This window comes from Dreissena polymorpha, chromosome 3 (assembly GCF_020536995.1).
Source record: "Dreissena polymorpha isolate Duluth1 chromosome 3, UMN_Dpol_1.0, whole genome shotgun sequence".
Lineage (NCBI taxonomy): Eukaryota > Metazoa > Mollusca > Bivalvia > Myida > Dreissenidae > Dreissena > Dreissena polymorpha.
Genome location: NC_068357.1, coordinates 58,719,374 through 58,743,778, shown reverse-complemented (window position 1 = coordinate 58,743,778; position 24,405 = coordinate 58,719,374). Strand labels below are relative to the sequence as shown.

Here is a 24,405-nt window from a genome sequence, read left to right as displayed (position 1 = left end):
CGAATAATTATTGTTAAATTTATCAACAATAATATTTATCATTGTATTGTTGAAAACACATTACGAATCTACTATTTACATACCATAATTATATTGCTGAATATCTTTATTTAACATATTTCTGGTCTAAAGAAAATTCCAGGTCACCTAGTTCACGGATAGCGTCTTTATTATATAACGATTATTTTACTGGCCGCCAACTCCGGTGATGACCTGTATATAAACTCTGAATGTCCGCGAATTGACCCGATATACCTCGCGGGTTGAAATGCAATGCTTTAAAGTGAGGCCTCGCTTCCATTGCTCTTTATACTTTTACATGTTAACATGTTGACAGGAATAAGGAAGTAAGTACTAAATATGAGAACATAGCCTTTTAAGTATAAACGCTCTTGCGCTGGTAATACTCTGAAAATAAAAGGTGTACGCACAAACTGTATTGATGTAGAGAATTGAGTGTAAAACTGTTCTATCTATTAAGCCTTTTCATTCGAGATAAAATTGTTTCATACAGTAAAACAGTGTTACAAAGACGCGGATATGTTTCCAATGTTCTGTTGGTATACTCAAATCAGCCAATGGAATAAATGAAGTGTATTCATTCGTACCTAGCCGCGGGAAATTTTATTGGAATTTTATTGGACACTTACAAAGGTCAGGCTAAGGTGAAAAGCTGGCTTATGCAGCTTACGCCGAAAAATCTAGAGGCCACATTTATTGCCCAATCTTCATACAATTTTGTCAGAACATTTGTCCAAATGATATCTCGGCGTAGTTTGAAACTGGTTCATATGGGGCCAAACACTTGGTCAAAATATTTCTCGCAATGAAATCTCGACCTCTTAGTTTATAACTGGGGTCAAAAACTAGGTCCCTAGAGTAAATAAGTGAAACTTTGTGAACTCTCTAGAAGTAACATTTGTTTGTAAAATCTTCATGAAACTTGCTCCGTACATGATTTTTTGTTCTGATGATTTCTTTGGTTAGTAAGATATGATTCCGGCCCATTGAAATACATGGTCATCATGGTGACTGACACTTTTCCTTTTGTGGCTGAACTGTAACCATTTTAACACTTAAGAAGTCCCATTTTTTATTAGCAGGTCATTAAAATTGCTCACAACATTAAAAGATTGTGTTATTATGATTACTGGGCTTAATTAAAATATGAATAAGGTTCTTTTTGAAACATTACCTGTTTAGAACAGCTTATTTACTTGGGTTCTGAGGCGAGTGCCTTAGGGCCTATGTACTTGTATACAAGCTATGGTGGGGTGGTTGGTTGAGATTGAGAAAGTATTTGCCTTTCTCCGATATTTGTTTTGTATACAGCTTAGATCGCCGCAAGAAAACGGAACTTTTATTCAACTCAAATAATGACAATATTAACTCATTAAACATGCCCGTTCAAAATCTCACGATCAACTTACGTAGCTTCATAACATTTTATGCTTATTATAATGATAGTTGTTTTATTATATTATTTTAGTTTTTACGAAATATTAAGAAAATAACAGCATCGCTTAGAAATCTTAAGCTTTTTTCTTTTCTTAATATTGTTAGTAGTAATGAAAGTGTACGAGTTTGTAGTATTAAAGACTTCCGTATATGCTGTTATGCACCATCTTTCCTATTAAATAGATTCTCATTCCGCAAAGGCTAATCAAGAATGACATTTTCAGTCTTAACTAGATTTTTTTATACGAGACGCCATTTACACGAAAATACAGTAAAAGCGGGAAGTTCACTTTTTGAAAATGCATTAACCACGTCACATGTACAAACTGACAACTTTCAACATATTGAAACTAACGAATGTGCCGGTATACATTTTTGCTATTAGCATGATGAAACGCGAAAGCCGAAGTTTGGTTTTAAGATTTCCTTAAGGACTCCGTTTTCTTGTTTATAAGACCAGTCATCGCCAGCACACAAATGATGGCACGTGTGAAACGGCCGCCATTGATTGTCTCCGGAGCGGTCTTATAAAACGTCTCAACGTCTTCAAAAACGCCATAGTCTCTGGTCGTAAGATAATCCACACGTCCGTCGTTAACAAACTGGGCGAAGCTGTCCGTGCGTCCGTCCCAGGTATTCTGGCCGCCCTGTATTGTTCCATATCCGATAAGTCTATTTTCGGTCGTCAATCGGGCCTGAGCATTCCGAAATAGTTTACTATCTATGACGTAGCTATCCGTTTTTAGCCACTTCCCGTCTAGGTACACCTCCGCATACGCGTGGTCCACGTACTCTGACCCCGTTTTCACGAGGCCATGCAAACTGTCGCAGTGTATGGTCACAAAATGCTGACGCGCAGGAATACCCACGTTACGTAACAAAGCGACGAATAACGTGGATTTCGTGTTGCAAAACCCTTTCCCGGCGGCCAACACATCAGTGGCAGAGTCCGCCCAGAAATGTTTCGTCCAGCCAAACTGGATGTTATCTCGCACCCAATCGTGTATGGCCACCGCTTTTGCTCTGTCGTCTGCAATACCGGATGTTATAGACTGCGCCAGAGTTGTAATTGCAGGATCTTTATGGTTGATATATTTCGTCTGCTTCAGCCATTCGTTATCTTCGACGTTATCCTGTACGATATGTATACAATAATTGGTTATAGTTGTTTGTTTTTAATATATGATATATTTTAGAAGTTTTAGTTTAAATCTACTTATTTTTCGTTAGAATATATCGAAAGCATTACGCTTATTGGGCCACTCTCGAGTCTGTTTCCTGGGAAGCACCAGTACTTAGGGCCTTCACAGCTTATCTTGAGAACGCGCCCTAACAGGGTGCAGGATCACGTGACTTAATGGGGTGCACAAATGGGTGTTTATAGATGTAAACACACCGGTAAGTGGTGCTTTGTTTAAAATAACTTCGAGGCTTTATATGTACTCCGGTTCCCACCCCACAGGCCAAGAACAGACTTATACTGAATACATGTATACTCCAGTAAAAAAACAACACTAAATAGCTTGACATTGCACTTATAATTCAAAATTAGCCCCAACATAAGTCAAGTGCGCAAAAGGGTGGGAGTGCTGGGACACACTCCGGGTCCTCACAAAATACAGCCTCAGGCGCAGAAGGGCCTCATAAACTTCAAAAATACACACACAATTACACACTGTAATCGAACTAAAATAAATAGGTTAAAACTATTGTAAATAACTATAACATACCTTTTCCATTTTGTCCTGATAACTCCACGAAACGTGTGTGAATGTCAGAGTTTATTTACAGGTCTCGCTGCGTCTTCACGACTACATTATGTGCTGACCTGCCTACTCCGTGAAACGATGTTAAATAGTGTATTTTATATAACAGCGCGTTATGTAAACATGTAACGTAAAATGAACTTGATACACGCATCGTTGCACAAGCTATAGGACGTCATATGTGCCTTTTGCAGAGGCCTGTTGGTCCACGGTCGCCCAAATCATTTTGGCCAATCAGAACACTGATCTTGAATCAGGGGAGAGGATAGGCTATAGTAAGTGGTGGTGATCTCCCTTTCTGTTTTGAACTTGTTTAACAAGGGTTTTTAGAGAGTCCAGAGAATTTTATTCTCGTCAGTATTGACCAAAGCTTACATACTATAAAACAGCTGTTGTTGACCAGAGACTACGTTGCAGTTTAAGAGAACCGCGTTGCGTGACATTTAATCGTTTGAAAGTGCTCGTTTAGAATTTGTAATTTGATTTCGCGACGTTACCTATTTAAAAACTGAACGTTGTTAAACTTGTTTGGAAAATCCAGGTTCGGATTGTATTTGAATTCGGGCGTTTGTTTGTTGTCGTGTTGTATTTTGAGTTTTTAAACTTCCCCAGGGTTCGTGGAACGATGTCCTTTGTTATCCTCATACCGACAATAAATAAATTTTGATTTGATTTGATTCGGGAAGCCTTTTGTTTATTCTGGAATCCGGAGAACTGCCCCCTTATTTTAAAGGTGGCGGAGAGGTGCCCCCCCCCCCCCCCAGCAAATCGGTAGGGGCGGAGAACTGCCCCCCCTGTCAGAATTTAGTAGGCGGATATCTGCCCCCCCCCCATCAAATCTGTAGGGGCGGAGAACTGCCCCCCCCCCGGTGTCATATTAGTTATTAGTTACGTAGTGAAAACAATACTTACGGGTAATTTTACGTTATCGGCGTACACATTTTATCCGGTAACAAATTAATTTAAGTACAAGTATATTGCCATTTATCGAACTGAATAACACAAATTGTCTAGAGGCATGTGATAATACTGTTTAAGGCCCTTGGTACGCATCTTCACCACTCACTATACATGAATGCCATGTAAAAGTCGTGTTTTAATAAGAGCGCGAAACATAGTCGAGATCCACACAGGAAACGCGTGCATGTTAATACTGGCCATGTGTCGCAACTATATATAGACGTGCAACTCAGTACTTATGGAGGAAAAGTTACATCGGAATTAATTTATATATAAAGACACGGAGTGTATATTGACAGGAGATGAATCGAGTATTTGACCCTTACTTTAGTAAATTCAATCTTATGCAAAAACTATTCATCCGATTTTATTGGTTTATACGTTATCTTGTTGCTTATTAATTCCTCTTTCAAAAAAATATAACTTTTAGTATATTCCTGTTGTTATTAATGGATTTATAGCGAGTTAAACACAAGAAATACAAATTTTATGTTTTACCACCGCGCGTTTTAACGTGTCGTGGCTATCGATCTTTTACGATTAGCGTACAGCGAAGCGCCGAGGTTATACATTTTGATGTACCCACTCACGTCTTTTGTTAAATTATAGTTTCATTTCTCGGCCGATTTTGACAAATTATATATCATTAGAAAGCTTACGTTACGCAGTAAACAGATATATCAATATATATTAAGTTTTTCTTCTGATTTCGACAGCCCGGCGAGTTATAACTTTAACTTTTGCAAATATCATACCGTTTTGGAGTTTTAGAATCTAGATTTACGGTTGACATGTTCGTACTTAATACCAATTTGTAGCGTTTATATTTGGAGTTCAGTTTTAAAAATTACATCTTGCTTAGGAGAAAAGAATTCTGTATACGATAGAAAAAATTTTTGTTTAAAAACCAAAGTAATTAAGGAATGAAGGCGGGAAAATGTAGCGCGCGTTCCTAACGCACTGAACTGATGCTACGGTCTTGGCGATTATGCTTTTGTTTAGAAATCGGCCATTGAATTTCTTTTGCCATCTTATTATATTTTTTATGGAATATATTGTAGTATTTTGTTCACGAAACATATCAATAAAGCTTATTATAAATGAATCTTAATAAATTAACGATTTCAGCTCTTGTTTATAACACAGAAAGGTTGTAAAATTTATGATGAAACAGCGTATATAGCGGACCCTCTCGATATTATTCGGCTTTGCATGCATACTTGAAATAAAATGGGTGTCAAAAACATTCATCGTTTGCTGTTTATTATCAACAAGGTAATTATGTATAATTATTTGAAATGTTATTTACCTTAAATTATCAATTTATTAAAGATTCTTGAAAATCACGGTCCGTGTTACGCGGGTCATTTCGTATTTTGACATCAGGGCATCATGTCCAACTATTGAAAATCAGATTTTTTCACCGGGACGATGACGGCTTGGATTTAGACAGGCAGACAGATAGTTTATTCAGACTTAAACAACAGTACATCGTCTTCAACTCAAATATATAAATTATTTTTAGACGAATTGTTAGGTGATTACACATATAGCAGTGATGATTCTGAGAATGTTGCCATGTTTCTTATCCGTGTATTCTAGAGTCCATGGTTTGAGCATTTTTATCGCGGTGTTCAAAAAAAGATATCTCAATAATCTTGTTTATTGATAGATCTGTGGTTTTATTGCCCCTGTGTTCAGCACAAACCAATTATCTCGTTATGATCAGATACTGTGCCGACCAATACTAAATAACACTATGGTGTCATACGCCACAGCAGGGACCTATACTTGTATATTGGTCCCTAACCACAGGTGGCAATGTCTGGTCAGATTACACTTTTTATGATACCTCCATGTCTTCTCGTGGTATTAGTGGTCATTTCTTGGAGTAATGTAACGCCCAATACTCAATTTTGCGTTTATGAGATATGTAGCGTATTGAAAACATTTATAGTCATCTGCCCATACAGATTGCCATAAACTAAATACTGTATAGATGTCAGCCAGCTAAATCACAATAATTATAAGTGCTTAATACCTATACATGTACATTTTAAACATTTAAAAAATCTAATACTTAACATTTGACGTATTTAGCGGGTACCGGTAAAAAAACTCCGTCATTTCGTAGTCCTATAAAGAGTGTATGAATAATCTTTCCGAAAAATACAAATAATACAGTGTTTTAATTTAGAATTCTATATATTTATAACTCTGTTAACTTATAAAGATATTTCAATATACATGCATAGACAGTTGACCGTGATTTTCAAGAATCTTTAAATAATTTTAATTAATTTATAATTTATGGTTAATAACCTTTCATATAATTTTACATAATTACCTTTTTGATAATAAACAACAAACGATGAATGTTTTGACACCCATTATATTTGAAGTATGCAAAGCCGAAAAATATCAAGAGGGTCCGCTATACATTTGTATACGCTGTTTCATCATAAAATTAACACCCTTTCTGTGTTATAATCAAGAGCTGAAATCGTAAATTTATTAAGCTTCATTAATACTTAGCTTTATGGATATGTCTCTAGAACAAAATATTTCAATATATTTCATAAAAAATATAATAATCATGGCAAAGGAAATTCAATGGCCGGTATCTAAACAAAAGCATAATCGCCAAGACCGTAGCATCAGTTCAGAGCGTTAGGAACGCGCGCTACATTTTCCCGCCTTCATTCCTTAATTACTTTAGTTTTTAAACAATTTTTTTTTCTATCGTATACAGAATTCTATTCTCCTAAGCAAGATGTTATTTTTAAAACTGAACTCCAAATATAAACGCTACAAATCGGTATAAAGTACGAACATGTCAACCGTAAATCTAGATTCTAAAACTCCAAAACGGTATGTTATTTGCAAAAGTTAAAGTTATAACTCGCCGGGCTGCCGAAATCAGAAGAAAAACTCAATATATAATGATATATCTGAAAACTACGTTACGTTAGCTTTCTAATGATATATAATTTGTCAAAATCGGCCTAGAAATGAAACTATAATTTAACAAAATACGTGAGTGAGTACATCAAATTTATAACCTCGGCGCTTCGATAAAAGATCGATAGTTACGACACGGTCACGTGACTTAGACACGACAAGATATTTGGCGTAACGGTCCCGTTTCTTATCCGTGTAATCTAGAATCCGTGATAAAGATAGTATTGACCCATGGAAAAAAAAACGTAACTAAACGTATAAAAAAGTAAATTAATAGGCAAAGCAAAGGCAATAATTTAGCTGACTTGAAGAAAAAAGTAAAGTGAAGTCGAATTAATAATCAATTTATTTATGTTGTTTAGTTAATTCATGTGAAATACAAAATAACATACATAAATACACACATTACATGCATACATACATTCACAGTTACAATCATACATACATACATTCAGACATACATTAAAAAATATATACATGCTTACATAAACGTTCAAAACATACATTCATACATACATACAATCTGCAACAGTTAGCATTTTGAGCAGATCATGTCGACATGCCAAACAAACAAAATCGGTAACAGTTGCTTTAATTAGCAGCTAATTAGGCAGGCAGAGAACTTGTTACCGTTAACGATAAGCACCGCGATCTTTTAATTGGTAGACCGGACCGACCTTAATTGTTAAGAACTTGTTAGCTTTGAATAAAGCGGCATACGGGTTTATTATATTGAACCGTCCAAATCCGTAATTGGCGAAAACAAACAAATAAATTATTGTTTTCAGCTTGCATACGGATGGATTAAATTGCATGCTAATTGTTTGTTTTGATTACGGGGAAAATATCAAATAATTCAGCCGCGAAAACTTTTTATTAGCAAAAAGTGATTTGTTTTTCTTTGTTAACATAGACGAAAATCACGTGATTATCAAGATGGCGACGTCCATGCCGAGGCAGGTATTTTTTTGCCGTTTTATAACTTTAATACTTGTACAACTTTATATTACTTTTGAAATTTCACTCAATTTCCAGACATAATAGCAAGAAAGTTACTGGCGTTATTGTCATTATAATACTCGTTTTATATATAGCCGCGAAATTTCTTTAATTAGGGGGCACTTCTCCGGGTCATCAATTCTGACAGGGGGGCAGTTCTCCGCCCCTTATTAATCAGCAGGGGGGCAGTTCTCCGCCCTATAAAAAAAGAGTGAGGGGGCAGTTCTCCGCCCAGTGAAAAATCTTTGGGGGGGGGGGCAGTTCTCCGGGGGGCACTTCTCCTAGAGCCGTTTATTCTGTTTCAGGTGAAGAACATGTCTGGTGCAGCAGCGATGTTCGTGTTCTTATTGCCGGGGATTCCAATGTCCATCGTTTGAAGTCTGCATGTCCTCCAAATGCAAGGATTGACTTTCTGCCCGTATCTGGTGAATAATTTTTAACTGTTTATAGTTGAGTGTGAGACCCAACATGTTTCTGTGGCATGCTGCTTTATATTACCCCTTTTACTGTCTTAAATAGTCTATATAAATTGCCGCCATAATCTTTTGATGATTTTTTCGTTGGCATAATTATTTTAGCTACTGTCTTATACTGCAGTGGGGACGATTGAACTTTACCGGTACGCAACACTTAACATCAAACAGCGTACTCTAACCCTTAACACCTAACACATAACAACTTACGCAACACCTTATTATCCTTTTATCCTATATATTTCTTTAGTATCGGGGGCTACTGCCCCCAAACCCCCGCTTTGTCGATGGTTGTAAACAACTGCGTACCGGTAAAGTTCAATCTAGCCCTGCAGTGTTTGTTGCTGCCTTTGGAAAAAAGGTTGCTAATTTTAATATTTATTTGAAGCTTTGTGTACCAAATAATTGTTTTTATGCCCCCGGTAGGGTGGCATATAGCAGTTGAACTGTCAGTCTGTCCGTCCGTCCGAACACTTTAATGGTCATAACTTTTTCAATATTTAACATAGCACCGTTATATTTGGCATGCATGTGCATCTCATTGAGCTGCACATTTTGAGTGGTGAAAGGTGAAGGTCAAGGTCATCCTTCAAGGTCAAAGGTCTAATATATGGCATATGTCCATCCGTCCGAAAACTAACATTGGTCATAACTTTTTCACTATTGACGATAGCAATTTGATATTTGGCATGTATGTGTATCTCCTGAGGCTGAACATTTTGAGTGGTGAAAGGTGAAGGTCAAATGTATAATATATGGCGTCTGTCCGTCCATCCGAAAACTTTAACATTGGCCATAACTTGTTCACTATTGATGATAGCAACTTGATATTTGGCATGCATGGGTATCTCCTGGAGCTGAACATTTTGAGTGATGAAAGGTGAAGGTCAAGGTCATTCTTCAAGGTCAAATGTCAAATATTCCGTCCGTCCGAAAACTTTAACATTGGCCATAACTTTTTAAATATTGAAGATAGCAACTTGATTTTTTTTATGCATGTGTATCTCTTGGAGCTGAATATTTTGAGTGGTAAAAGGTGAAAATCAAGGTCATTCTTCAAGGTCAAATGTCAAATATTCCGTCCGTCTGAAAATTTTAACATTGGCCATAACTTTTTAAATATTGAAGATAGCAACTTGATATTTGGCATGCATGTATATCTCATGGAGCTGCACATTTTGAGTGATGAAAGGTCAAGGTCATCCTTCAAGGTCAAAGGTCAAAATTTGCAATATTGAAGATAGCAACTAGATATTTGGCATGCATGTGTATCTCATGGAGCTGCACATTTTTGAGTGGTGAAAGGTCAAGGTCATCCTTCAAGGTCAAAGTTTGAATACATGTACATGGCTTCAAAGCGGTGCAATAGGGGGCATTGTGTTTCCAACAAACGCATCTCTTGTTTTTAAAGAAATGCTTAAAACTCCACTGAATATTGCTTCAATACCCAAAAAGATATTTTACCCTAACAGTTTCATGGTATTTACATGTACACGTCATGTATATTATTACACTGATAAAACATGTATTATGGAATCAAGCAAAATACCCTTTCTGCTGTAACCAAAATGGGGAAAAAGATTGCAAATCCAGAAATTTGATGCAACATAGAACAAGTGAGATAAATATTAACAAAGATAAGCTTGCTTGTCTCGAACATAGCAATGATGACTATTTTTCATAATATTCAATAACAAATGACAACTCAAGAAAAATTATTGCAAATGAAAACCAATTCCAAATGGAAGATCTTATTTTACTATGCAGGTGCAAAGTATGTGTCTGACCGGAAGGGCTTTAGAAAGCTGCTGCATCAAGAGCTGATGTCAGGTTGTTACGACATATTGTACCTGCATCTTGGCTCTAACGATGTTTGCTGCAAGGATAGCAATTTCTACCGGTATGTTGAACAGTAATTTTTCAGTTTTAGTTTTTATTTAACCTTTTTACCTTAGCTTTATTGCAGGGAACGCACTATGCTTATTGAGACACTCGAGTCTGTTCCTGGGAAGAACCAGAACTTGGTGTTTATGGAGAAGATAATGAGAACCTCCTAACTCCCTATCACTAGGCGGACACCACATCCACTACACCATTATGCTTTTACATTGGCCTGTATTATTGAATGTCCACACCAACCCCCTAACTAGAAACCCTGGATCCGCCACTGAACAGCTTAGCAGCATGAATAAAAATGAGCTTGATCAACTTAGTATCACTTTCTTATTAGATTTTTTTGGATTGGCATTTTAATGAAATAAAATAAGTTAGTTTCTCAAATATTTTTGTAGTTGTTTGTAACTTTTTATGCCCCCGGTAGGGTTGCACATAGAAGTTGAACTGTCCGTCAGTCAGTATGTGTGTCAGTCTGTCCGTCCGTCGGGAAAAAAAACTTCAACGTTGGCCATAACTTTTGCATTATTAAAGATAGAAACTTGATATTTGGCATGCGTGTGTACCTCATGGAGCTGAACATTTTTAATTGGTGAAAGGTCATCCTTCAAGGTCAAATGTCAAATATATGGCGTCTGTCCGTCTGAAAACTTTAACATTGGCCATAACTTTTTCAATATTGAAGATAGCAACTTGATATTTGGTGTGCACGTGTATCTCATGAAGCTGCACATTTTGAGTGGTGGAGGTTCAAGGTCATCCTTCAAGGTCAAAGGTAAAAAAATAAATACAAAGCGGCGCAATATGGGGCATTGTGTTTCTGACGAACACATCTCTATTTAATAATTGTTTGTGATGGGAAGATAATACAATGAGCAACTTATACCATTACCTTATTATCCCTTGCCATAGGAGGATGGATATTGTTTTGGGGTTGTCTGTCCGTCTGTCTTTCCATCTGTCCGTCCAGCACTTTTGTGTCCAGAGCCATATCTTGGAAGTGCTTTGGCGGATTTCATTGAAACTTGGTATGAGTATATATATGGATAAGAGGATGCTGCAGGCCAAATGGCATCGTACACCATCTGTTAATAGCAGAGTTATGGCCCTTTGTTTCTTAAAAAATGCTTCTTTAGTGTCAAATATAACACTTTTTTGTCCAGAAGCATATTGGCAGGGTATATCAATTCAATGAATTTGCTTGTTATTTTTAGTTGTGTGACTGAGATCCTTGATGTTGTATTCAGTGTGTGCACTGAAATACACGTGGTGCTTTGCGTGATTCTTCCACGTGATTTTGATGTGAGAATGTTTCCCCGATGGCCACTCTCAGGGGCACAGTTGAGGAACTACTGCCAGTGGATAAGGAGCGCAAACAGCATGCTGTGGGAACTGAGTCACCATGTGCCTTCTGTGAGATACATGGACTATGCAGCAACTAAACAGGTATAGGGAAAGATCTAGAGTGAAATAGGAAGTTTCTCAGCAACTGTTGCATGGAATTTCATCATCATGAAACTTAAAATAAATATATGCATCATTATACTGCGGTGGACCAATCCCAAATTCTGTTCAGACATCCTTCTTTGCTCAAGAGATATGCCTCCTTAATTGGTGAAAATTGACTCATTGAGCAGTTTTGTTGCAATTACTGGTTTCTTAATAACTTTTACATGAAATATCATGAATTTTAAAATAGATGTATTACTTTGTGGTGGTACACTTGCACGTTTTGTTGGTTTCAGCTCTAGAAGTAAAGCCCCATAATTAAAGATATCTGTCTGTGCTGTAATATGGAAGTTAATGAAATGTATTATCATTTTTTTAGAAGTTCTTGTATAAGTTTTGTCAGGATGATCATTTTGGTCAGTTCAGAGTTGTACACTCTAATTGATTGAAACTAAAATATTTTTTCATTCGTTGAGGGAAACCAGTTCATTTAATTTGCTGCTTTAATATCTTAGTTATGTTTAAAACAAATTAGTACGGTAACTATCAATAATCAAAATTTAATTTTAAGAAGTCCCTGTACTTGTCCCATGATGGACTACATCTGAGTGCTGAAGGGGCTAGGAGGTGTTTAGCATCCATACATGACGACCTGCCAAACCAGCTGTGTGTGGAGGCTGCTGTTCAAGATCCTACAGAATGGCCAGCTCTCTCAGCCACGGAAGTACCGGTTCAGAAGCATGACAGCACCATAGCACTCTTTTCGGATATTGTGCAGACTGTGAGTTTAGTGCTACAACAAAGTGGACTGCATTTATGAGCCATAAGCAAATGTGATTTATGCACAAAACTGCAATTCTGCGTCAGGCTAAAACCTTAACATTGACTCTAAAATCAAAGCGCTTCCACCTACACATATTCATAACAATTTGATTTTGCTGTAATGTTTATATTTTTGATTAAAATAAGCCGTTTAAAAAAAGTATAATACCTGTATTATGGTTAAATAAATTGTAGGGAGCTCAACCAGAGATTCAAGACAAGGTGGATGCAAGTGAAGTACCAGTTCCCAGGGACATTAAGCCTCAGACACATAAAATAACGGTAACTTTTCTATGCATTTAATCGTACAGATATTTCATCATTCTTAATGAACATTTATAAAGTGATTGCAATCCAGTATTGATTGCTCATATGGCTTGTTACAGCCTATAAATTAATGTTATGTCTAGAGCCGTAAAGCTGGGCACCCTGTCATGTCTCTTTTTTAGCCTCGCCTTTTTGCCCCTGATCAGCACCATAATGCTCTTCATTATTGGTAGCTGTAAGGCAATAGTTGGACTGCAGGTCCTATACTTTTAAAGCAATGCCTTTAATCATCAAAGAGCATTGTTTGTCATTAAGTGGTTAACATGAAAAGTTCAACAGATGTCTTTGTGTGAAAGCCAGACCATAGAGTTGATGTCATAACCATTCAGTTATATCAGAACATAACATTCTGTAATTGTATAAAAAATAAACTAGTTAGTTTATATAATTTTGTTTTCCATATTTTCACACACACAATTCATTCTCAGGTTGTCACAGCCAGAGCTAAGAGGTCTGCAACCAGAAATGTCAAAAGATATGGAAAGAAGGTAAAAAATACTGTTAATTTCAGATAACCCTCACTGTTTCATTGTGGAAATGTCCTACTAATTCTTAAAACAAGTTTTTTTTTGTTGAAAAAAAAACCACAACCAAACCTATTTTGAAAGTAAAATATAAGTAAAAGACCATATTAGTGTTATTATTTTGAGGACATCTTTCCTTTCTGTTGTCTTCTGCATATTATTATATAATTGTTGTTATTTTTCATAATTATATAAAATAACCTGAATAGTTAAAGAAAACAAAGTCATATGATGCAACACGCATGCACTTTCGTAGAACAAATGCTGCTATACATTATAATACCACCAAAACAAGGATTACTTTATAATTAACTACCTATAACATGTAAGCATGCAAAATAGTAACATACTTATAAAGTAACCTAAGAATCAGTATTTTTTATCAGATATAAATAAACAATGCAATACAAGCATGCAGAATTAAAATGACAGCTAATTTGCATGATAATTACGTAGTTGTTATATATTAGCATGCACATACACACATTTTGCAATCAAAAATATGTGCTTGTCATTTTCATCGGCCATTAACATATTGAACAAACCAAAGTTTCCATTTCATTCAAACACAGCGGAATAAACAAATCATATCTGTGTTATATAATGGGCACTGCATAAACACAGGGTACTCATCTTCTACATTATAAACATGTCGCATAAGACAAAATTTACAGTATCTATGATCACGTATATAACATACAACAAGAATATCAGTGAAACTGATGGATGCTCCCCGATGATGCGCTATGTCAATCTATGTGTTAATAACCACCTTAAAAAATTCTATTATTAGCCTCGGTGACATTGACCCCAGTGACCTCAAACCTCATCAAAAGGAAGAGGTCATGCAAGGTACCTACGTGCCAAATATGAAAGAGATCGTTAAAGTATTGAATGTGCTATGAGAAACTGTGACAAAAGTGTGACAGAAGGAAGTCTATTATTAGCCTCGGTGACCTTGACCCCAGTGACCTCAAGCCTCATCAAAAGGTAGAGGTCCATGCAAGGTACCTACATGCCAAATATGAAAGCGATTGGTTAAGTATTGAAGGCGCTATGAGAAACGGTAGCAAAAGTGTGACAGAAGTAAGGAAGTAAGTAAGTAAGGAAAGACAAACTGGCAACTATATGCTCCACCGAAAAAGGGGCCATAATTCTGTCGCAATGCTTATTACAGTTGTCTGATCTTGTTTATAGATTGGGATCATGTTGGTAAAGAAGTACGCAAAATTTGAAAGCAATATGTCAAAGGACATAGAAAATATTTGAGGTTGTACGCAATTTTTAACATAGATTTATCAATAATATTCATATTCTAAGTGAAAAAAGGGCCATAATTCTTACAAAAATGCTTGATTCAGTTGTCTGCTCTTGTTTATAGATTGGTGTCATGTTGGTAAAGAAGTATGCAAAATATAAAAGCAATATGTCAAAGGACATAGGAAATATGTGAGGTGGTATGCAAACTTTAACATTCCAACGCTCACGGTAACGCCGACGCCGGGGTGAGTAGGATAGCTCCACTTTATATATATATATATATATATATATATAGTCAAGCTAAAAAAAGTTATCCCCACGAAACTTTTTGTGGGCGCAGGAAATCGTAGTAGTATTAACATATCCAGCTATGGGCATGCTCACTGACCATAATGAATAATGGAACAGTAGTTTTGTGTAGAAAATATTCATTAAGATTGTGAATGTTGTGGGCAAGATTTCGATCCCCATAAGCACTAAGACCATAATGTAATAATATTTTTTTGGCCCTTCACTAATCTTTTTAAAACGATTTCATCAATGTTCCTTATACATGTACATTTATTTTTCATAAAAATCGGACATGTGGAATGTTGAATATTTGCCATTGCATAGAGAAAAACCATTGACATGCCCCCTTAAATTGATTGCAGAAAAAGTTGTAAACCAAAAACAAATAATAACAAAGAGCAGTGAAAAAAATTGGCCATTATTAATTTAATTTCAAAGAACAATGAAAATTTAAGGCAACAAGAGCTGTCAGAGGACAGCGCGCTCGACTATTCGAGTGCTTGACAGTATAACGTAAGCCATCATGTAGAGGGGGTATAATGTGGGTGTGTGGTCATTTTATAGATGATATTTAAAAAAAAAAAAAAAAAAAAATTGTTGTCTTTTTTTTTTTTAGGGGGGGCGGGGGGGGGGGGGAGTTCTGGGGTGGGGCATGGGGGATGGTTTGGGTGGAGCCCATTGTGGTATGTCAGGTAAGTGTTGTTTTGTCAAAGTATGAATCAAATGTGATCATAAATCCCCTCCGATGAAACCGGTAGGGGACAATAATGAGCGGATACAAATTTAAAGGATAGAACTGAATGTTCAAACCTTTTATCTTGTTTGAACCTGATTGGTTTTGCAAATCGCATTAATTAATTGTGGTGAGCATTGGTGTTTTGTTTCTTGGTACAATAAAACGGGATATGTGATTTACTAAGAAGAATCAAAATCATAATGTGGCAAATGAATATTTATCTTCAAGTGTGAGTGATGCCAAATCCAAACTCTGCATATTGAAACAATATGGTCACCATTTGAGTGAGATTTAAAAGAAATATTTCTTAGTGGCCTAGGACCTTTGACCTGAAAGTATAAATTCAGCATATAACCTGATTGTAGCGAGTTGTTGAATGAGCTTTCTTGCATATATACTGGTATGTGAAAATTGAGTATTAAGTGTGACTTTGACCATGAGACGAGTTATTCCAAACCTAAGCTTTCCATTTTGGCTCGTTATGCATTTATACTTCACATTGCACCCTCTTTCAATTACCTTGAAGACTCTCGTCACACCTTGGGGAGGTTGCTGCTGGGAGATAATTTTTAGGTCCAGGAAGCGCTCGGAAGCAGTCAATATAGCAGTAAGCATCTTCCAGCACCCTGTTATGGAGAGAAGAGTATTGGGGTTTATGGTGAGAACTGTGAGTGTCATTCTTTTGTACAGTTGTAGTGGCAGCCATTGTGTGAATACTCATGTAATCACTCTCACTTAAGTATCAATAGCTAATTATATATATATATATATCATTCGGAAACCATTTTACTGCTTCAGGTCACTGTGACCTTGACCTTTGACCTAGAGACCTGGAAATCAAAAGGGGTCTTCTACCAGTCATGATCAATGTACCTATGAAGTTTCATGATCCTAGGCTTAAACTTTCTTGAGTTATCATCCGCAAACCATTTTACCGTTTCGAGTCACTGTGACCTTGACCTTTGACCTAGTGAACTGATAATTGAAGGGGTCATTTGCCAGTCATGATTAATGTACCTATGCGTTCTTGAGTTATCATCCGGAAACCATTTGATGGACGGTCTGACCGACATGTGCAAAACAATTAACCCCCTCTTCTTCGAAGGAGGGCATAATAAATTAATTTTGTTCAATCTATCTATTTATCCATTAAAAAGTTCACACTTTCAAAACAAATATAATACAAACTTGGTCATAAACAATAATAAAATACCCCTGCTGTCCCTGTGAATGTTAATGAGCGAGGATCAAGGAATCAAGACCATTACTCTTGGATGTGAAATCAATGCAAATAAAAATTGTGTTTTGAAAATCTTCTTTTCATGCTGATCACATATTTACAAGTTTGAATGGATAGACAAATCCACAACAGACCAACCAACATACAGACTCCAATATACCAGGAATAACCCCACATACCGCATTGACACAGAATATTTTGCATGCTGTCTTCACAAGATAAGAAAAACATATTTACATGTTTGGCGATTTTAAGAGTTATTATGCAATTGTGACCTTGACCTCAGAGATATCGACAATTCTTTGGCATGACACACCGTTCAATGATGGTAAACAAATGTGCATTTTTTTTGTTTAATCTCACAATGAATGACATAGTTATGGCCCAGATAAACTCACAACCAAACTTAGATAGATATTCAGTCACTATTTATTCCAAAAATTTGTGTTGAAAGCCTGTCGACAGGTGTCGCAAGCCAGTGTTATAGGACCTAAAGTCAAAATCAATGTGACCTAATTTTTCGGCCCGGCATGGCCCACGTTTGAAGTTGGCCTAGAGATCATCTAGATTAAACTTCTGACCAAGTTTGGAGAAGATCGGATGAAAACTACTTGAATTAGAGAGCAGATACCATACTGAATGCTAAAAAACGCACAAAGTGACCCTGTGACCTAGTTTTTAGCCCGGCATTGCCCATGTTAAAACTTGGCCTAGAGATCATCTAGATAAAATTCTAACCAAGTTTGGTGAAGATTGGATGAAAACTACTTAAATTACAGAGCGGACAGCATGATGAATGTTTTAAACGCACTAAGTGACCCCGTGACCTAGTTTTTGACCCGGCATGACCTATATTCAAACTTGACCTAGACATCATCTACATACAACTTATGACCAAGTTTGGTGAAGATCCAATAAACACCTTGAATTAGAGAGGGGACACTTAATACAGAGCCATCGACAGACAGACAAGGTCACTCCTATATACCCCACTATACTATGTTTCTGGGGATATAATAGCAAATAATCAAGAAATATAAAACAAGATAATCTTGATAATAATAATTAATACTCAAGCAACAAACATATGAACCAGGTATCGCATTGTGGAGCACTAACCAGTTTTTACTGCGGAAGACGACAAGCTTCATTCTGTGTGTGATGGGCGGTTGGGAACCATACCCTTCAATATGAAAACTTGCCAGCTTCTAAGTGTTCCACACAGAGGTCAGCACCTTCACTGTCTCCAGCTCAATCTCTAGGTACACCTACCTATATATGCAAACATCAATTGAGTGAAACCACTAGTTTGATTATCCATTAGATGCATTCTTGATCAAACATTAGAGCAGTAGTACCCGTGTGATTTACAATATGGGTATTTTTACTGGATGCTGTAAAAATAACAGTTTGCTTTTGTTCACGTCAATGACCATGATAACACATTAATGGCTATAAAAGAAATAATGAAATTAGCTGAACAAACGCGAGTTATCAACAACCTATGGCATAACTAGCAAAACCATCAGTACAGTTTACAAAAAAAAAATGCTTCTTTTAAAAAATGGGTTGTTTGTACAGTAACTGTAACACTATTTACTTACTTACAGTTTCGTTTCACATTCATATGCATTTTCTAAATTTTGGCATTTAAATTACATAAAAAATATGAGTGAAAATAGTTTCATGCATCGTCAGTTTTAAACAAGAGTGCCAAACTGTCACAAGATATGCCCTTTCGAAGGTTTTGGACACCATGCTCAATGCTTGAAATGCACTAAGTGACCTCGAGACCTAGTTATTGACCCGGCATGACCCATATTTAAACTTGACCTAGATATCATTTAGTATAACATCTGACTAAATTTGGTGAAGATCATATGAAAACTACTTCAATAAGAGAGCGGACACCATGCTAAATACTTGAAATGCAATATGTGACCTTGTGACCTCGTTTTTGACCCTGCATGACCCATATTCCAACTTGACCTACATATCATCTAGACACAACTTCTGACCAAATTTGGTGAAGATCGGGTGAAATCTACTTCAATTAGAAAGCAGACACCATGCTAAATCCTTGAAATGCACTAAGTGACCTCGTGACCTAGTTTTTGACCCGGCATGACCCATATTTTAACTTGACATAGATATTGTCTAGACACAACTTCTGACCAAGTTTGGTGAAGATCGGATGAAAACTATTTAAATTAGAGAGCGGACACTGCTGTGGACGCCGTCCGCCAAGGGTGAAACTATAATACGTCCCGTTTTTAAAAACGGGCGTATAAAAAAGGAGAGCATAAGATTTGGCTGTGTGAGAGGGTGTTTTGCTGCGTAAATGCGCGACTCTCACGCTGAATGCCCGATACTTGACAGGCGCATGAATGTTGATGCAAACTACTTCAATTAGAGAGCAGACACCATGCTAAATCCTTGAAATGCACTAAGTGACCCCGTGACCTAGTTTTTGACCCGGCATGACCCAAATTCGAACTTGACCTAGATATTGTCTAGACACAACTTCTGACCAAGTTTGGTAAAGATCGAATGAAAATTATTTGAATTAGAAAGCGGACACGAAAAGTGTGACAGACTGACAGACAGTGCGAAAACTATATACCCCCTTTTCTTCGAAAGGGGGCATAAAAATAACTTATCCATAGACATCGGATGTATTTTGTAATGGGAATGCTTTGGAGATTACCATAACATTCTGTGCACACGTAAAACCTTTATGAAGAATCCTCAACATTAAATATTTATTAATATTTTTGAAAATTAAGCAAACATTCATTTTTTTCCATGAAAGCATTACAATTATGGCTTTTTATAAGTATAATATGATGTATGAAATAGTTTTTTTCTTTTTAATTTTAAGTTAATGTTGAACCATTCAATCACTTTAAAAACATTGCAAGTTATTGCATTTCCACAAAGCAAATGAATCTTAGCAGGTAAATTCAATGAATTTATCATTGGTACCCCCAGCTGATAATTTTAAAAATCTGTATAGAAGTTCACCAGATGATGTTTTATGCAAAATATGTATGTTCGCACTGCAGTTTTTGAGAAGAATATTTTTAAGTGTTCATTATATATATATTATAGAAGGAAAACAAATTTGATCCGAGGGTGGGGCAAATATGATCCAATGATACTTGAACAATCTTGGTGAAGGTCCACAAGATGAACTTTCATGCCAAATATCTTTGCTCTAGGCCTTGTGATTTATGAGAAATTTTTTGTTTTTGAGGTTTTTTAATATACTAATAAGGAAATTACATTTCCCTCCCCAGTGGGGCAATTTTGACCCCAGGAACATAGTTTGAACAATCATGGTACAAGTCCCACCAATTAACCTTTGAACTCTTAAGTGTAATCTTGAGTTTGGAGATTTTGACGTAATTCATTCTTATGACACACCGTCGAGTGATGGTGAACAAATGTGCTTAATGATTTTAAAATCTTACAATGAATGACACAGTTATGGCCCGGACAAGCTCATTTATGGCCATTTTTTACTTTTGAACTAAAAGTGTGACCTTGACCTTCGAGATTTCGACATTATTCCTTCCCATGCAACACCGTCAAATTATGGTGACACATGATTTTAAATTGAATTTAATTCTGACAATGAATGACATAATAATGGCCCAGACAAGGTCATTTATGGCCATTTTTGACATTTGAACTCAAAGTGTGACCTTGACCTTTGAGATATTGACGTTTTCTTGAGCAGTGACCGGCCGTGTCATGATTGTGAACATTTATTGTAAGTTATTTGAAATTCCTCCAATCAATAACAGACTTACGCTCCAGACAAGCCTAACCCGGACTTTCATACTGACGGACTGATCCACATACACCAAACCGCCAACTGTGACAAATATGTCGAGCTCTCCATAAGTGGGCTCGACAAAAAATCGACTTGCCCACAGGTAAAGGTCCACCACACAATGTTTCATGCTAAATATCTCAGCCCAAGGCCTTGCAGTTTCAGAGTAGATTTTTTAAGTTTTTCCTTTTGGTTGCCAGAGCAACAAGGATTTCATGGAAAACAATTCTTGGAGCAACATTGAAGGACCTTCATGCCAGGAATATTCCTGCCAGTTTCATCAAGCTTTGTCCAAAGGTTTAGTAGGAGATATTGTTTAAGTAAAAATGTTGACATATAGACACACATCGCAAAACAGACAAAGACCAGCAACAATAACTCAAGTTGAGCTATAAAGGGTACATCTCTGAAATGACTAAATCTAAATTATGAGCTGCACATTTTGAGTGGTGAAAGGTCAAGGTCATCCTTCAAGGTCAAATATATGTGGCCCAAATCGCTTATTTTATTAATACTTTTGCAATATTGAAGATAGCAACTTGATATTTGGCATGCATGTGTATATCACATGGAGCTGCACATTTTGAGTGGTGAAAGGTCAAGGTCATCCTTCAAGGTCAAACGTCATATAGGGGGACATTTATGTTTCACAAATACATCTTGTTAAATTTACAAACTAACTGTAATACATTGTTGGAAAGGTCTTTTGAAAAGAAGATGAATGCTTTTTATTTCATCTTGATATCATGCGTTATAACAGAGTTATGGCATTTTAAAATATCCATTTTTTTTTTAATTTTTCCGGACAATAGTCTTTTACCACTTTTTAGCTCATAAGCTATAAAATTTGAATGCTAAAATGAGCAAAATTCTTTGGAAAACCAAATATTATTCATTAAAAATGATATAAATGATGCAATATATTGTTAATATTATATACAGACAATAAAACAACTACTGATGACTAGATTTGTCTGTTTAACCTAAGGCTGAAACACGGGCTGTTTGTAAAACACGCATGTTTCAAAAATGGGCTGTCAGTTGTAGTGGCAGCCATTGTGTGAATACGTTCTTGAGTTATCATCCAGAAACCATTTTACTGTTTTGAGTCACTGTGACCTAACACGCAAAAATGCGCCAGTTTTTTGCTATCTTTCTATGCCAATTACTAAATCATAAAATTGAATTTTCAACTGATTTTTTCATCTAATGCAAGATAAATTATTTATTAAGTGAACACTATTGTGTTATTGAAAGATACTCTTATAAATACCCTTTATCATTATTCTTATTTGGTATGGGCTACCGGTATATGTCTTTTAAACTTAACAGTACATTGCAACGATATATTATGTTTATTTGGAAGTCAATATTTTGCTGAAAATATAGATAGGCATAGATCTACATGTATATACCTTTATTGAGTATAGTGTTACGTATTTTAACCGTTTTTACTGTTTGATTATATTTATCTTTACTTTTCGTGTTCTGTCGTTTCTAGACAGCAATATCGGTTTACTAATCCTCACCGTAAAAATTCCAATTACCTTACAAACAATTATTAAGGATATTATTTTGACGTTATATCATGAAAATGCGCATGACTTGTGTGTTGTCTTTTCCGCCGATTTAGATTTTTTTGGCATTTACTTACTCGTAATAAAAGGCACGATTCAGACTGACAAAAACCCCGAAAATGTTCTTTTTCTTATTTACACGCCGGGTATGTGGATACTTTGATAACAGATGGCACTTCGATACCAGATAACAACAAAAGCCACGCGCGAGAGTTGATTTCTTCAGCTTTTTTGCATTTATGTTCTGTTCATTTGGTTTTCAGACACGTAACCTTGTTCGGTCGATTAATGATATAGTACTTCGTATTGCAGAGCATGAAAGTCGTGAAAAAAACAGTGAATTATAAAAAAGAGATAAAATTTCATCGATAATCGTCATAAATTCGATGGTAAGTACGTATTTCAACAAAATTAAAAGACTTGGAAATAAATCAAGAACGTGCCAGCTAATCGAAATAAAAGATCAATATGTCCATTAATGTTACAACATGTTAAATTTTAGTTGAATAACGTATTTTAGGAAATTCAAATGTTTTAAAAGTCGGATACCAAATTTTCATGGGCACTTCTATTACCGATCATCTCAAAGACAATGGCACTTCGATTCCAGATAACTCGACACTTTTTACCAGATATAACACACTCTATTTAGTTAATCAGAAATGCAGAATTCGCTGTGGAATACTGCTATAGTAAGCAGGCAATTAAAAAAAAGAAAAAACACAAACAAAACAGCCAAGAACACTCAGACATTGTCAACGAATTGAAAAACGAAATACAAGATCTCAAATGCCGCAGTATGCGGGACAATCTCTTATTCCATAATTTGCCCGAGGAAAAGGAGGTAAACTGTGAGCAAAAAGTGTTAAAATTTATTAAAGAAAAACTTAATATTGAGGAACGCGAGGTCCGGTTACAAAGAGCCCATCGTATAGGCCCGTTCAATCACAGCAAGACAAGGCCGATTGTCGCCAAATTCAGCGACTATCCAGTGCAGGAAAATGTTCGGCGAGCTGCGAGAAAATTAAAGGGAACAAACTTTGGGATCTCAGAACAATACTCAAAAAAGAGGTCGTCGAAAAGCGCAGGCAGCTGGTTCCAATAATGCTTCCAATAATGCTTCAGGCGCGGAAGGACGGGAAGGAGGCGTATCTCATTGTGGATAAACTGTACATTTACAAGCAACTCTACCGTGGACCGTGTTAGGACAAAAGTGAGAGTGTCATTAAATGCCTTTCATGGAACGTAGAAGGACTTACATCCGACAAAAAGCAGTCTATCGATTTTGTTAACTTTCTCTGTGAGTACGATATTATTTGCCTTAGTGAATCATGGACTAACATGAACTCCAACATTGATATTATTGGATACTCTAACCCTATTCATTCCTTCCGAAAATATCAAAATCGCCGCGCTAAACGATCAAGTGGTGGCCTTATTGTTTATATTAAAAATAATATAAGAAAGGGTGTAACTTTAGTCAGAAACACACTCGACTGTATTATCTGGGTTAAACTCGACAAGATCTTTTCTCATATGGATGATAATGTATATATTTGATTTACATATATTGCCCCCGAATCGTCCCCTGTCCATAACATGTATAATATAGATATTTTTTTATCCAACTGGAGCAAGATATTCTTTCTTTCAACGATCGTCGGAAATTTTTTGTAGCTGGTGACCTTAATTGTAGAACCGGTAGTAAACCGTATTATATTCAATATGATCGGAATATAGGTGTCGATGAAGTAATTACCGTCGATACTCCCACGCCTCGTATTTCTCGAGATTCTACTTCAAATCGCTTTGGTGATTGTTTACTCGTTAT

General features: G+C 36.3%; 2 protein-coding genes and 1 long non-coding RNA gene across 3 annotated transcripts; 1 reads left to right on the top strand and 2 right to left on the bottom strand.

The window, feature by feature from the left end:
- Positions 1-1,344: 1,344 nt before the first annotated feature.
- LOC127874331 (uncharacterized) lies at positions 1,345-3,498 on the bottom strand. The gene is made up of 2 exons (XM_052418578.1): positions 3,189-3,498; positions 1,345-2,591 (listed from the first exon to the last, which is right to left on the bottom strand). The coding sequence occupies exons 1-2, from the start codon at positions 3,195-3,197 to the stop codon at positions 1,875-1,877; spliced, it is 726 nt and encodes a 241-aa protein (XP_052274538.1). The 5' UTR covers positions 3,198-3,498; the 3' UTR covers positions 1,345-1,874.
- On the top strand, positions 3,420-13,691 carry LOC127874332 (uncharacterized). Its single transcript, XM_052418579.1, has 7 exons — positions 3,420-3,499; positions 8,450-8,569; positions 10,385-10,517; positions 11,725-11,956; positions 12,531-12,740; positions 12,977-13,063; positions 13,537-13,691. The coding sequence occupies exons 3-7, from the start codon at positions 10,441-10,443 to the stop codon at positions 13,621-13,623; spliced, it is 693 nt and encodes a 230-aa protein (XP_052274539.1). The 5' UTR covers positions 3,420-3,499; positions 8,450-8,569; positions 10,385-10,440; the 3' UTR covers positions 13,624-13,691.
- Positions 13,692-16,144: 2,453 nt separating this feature from the next.
- On the bottom strand, positions 16,145-19,937 carry LOC127874333 (uncharacterized). Its single transcript, XR_008046821.1, has 3 exons — positions 18,279-19,937; positions 16,439-16,545; positions 16,145-16,248 (listed from the first exon to the last, which is right to left on the bottom strand). It is a non-coding gene; the product is annotated as an uncharacterized LOC127874333 (long non-coding RNA).
- Between the last annotated feature and the right edge of the window lie 4,468 nt (positions 19,938-24,405).

What these genes read in the sequence shown, in the direction of transcription:
- LOC127874332 (XM_052418579.1), top strand. Translation starts at nt 10,441, where the DNA reads ATGTCAGGTTGTTACGACATATTGTACCTGCATCTTGGCTCTAACGAT. An exon ending in ACTATGCAGCAACTAAACAG is followed by an intron (nt 11,957 to 12,530) that starts GTATAGGGAAAG and finishes TTTAATTTTAAG; the next exon opens with AAGTCCCTGTACTTGTCCCA. An exon ending in CTCAGACACATAAAATAACG is followed by an intron (nt 13,064 to 13,536) that starts GTAACTTTTCTA and finishes ATTCATTCTCAG; the next exon opens with GTTGTCACAGCCAGAGCTAA.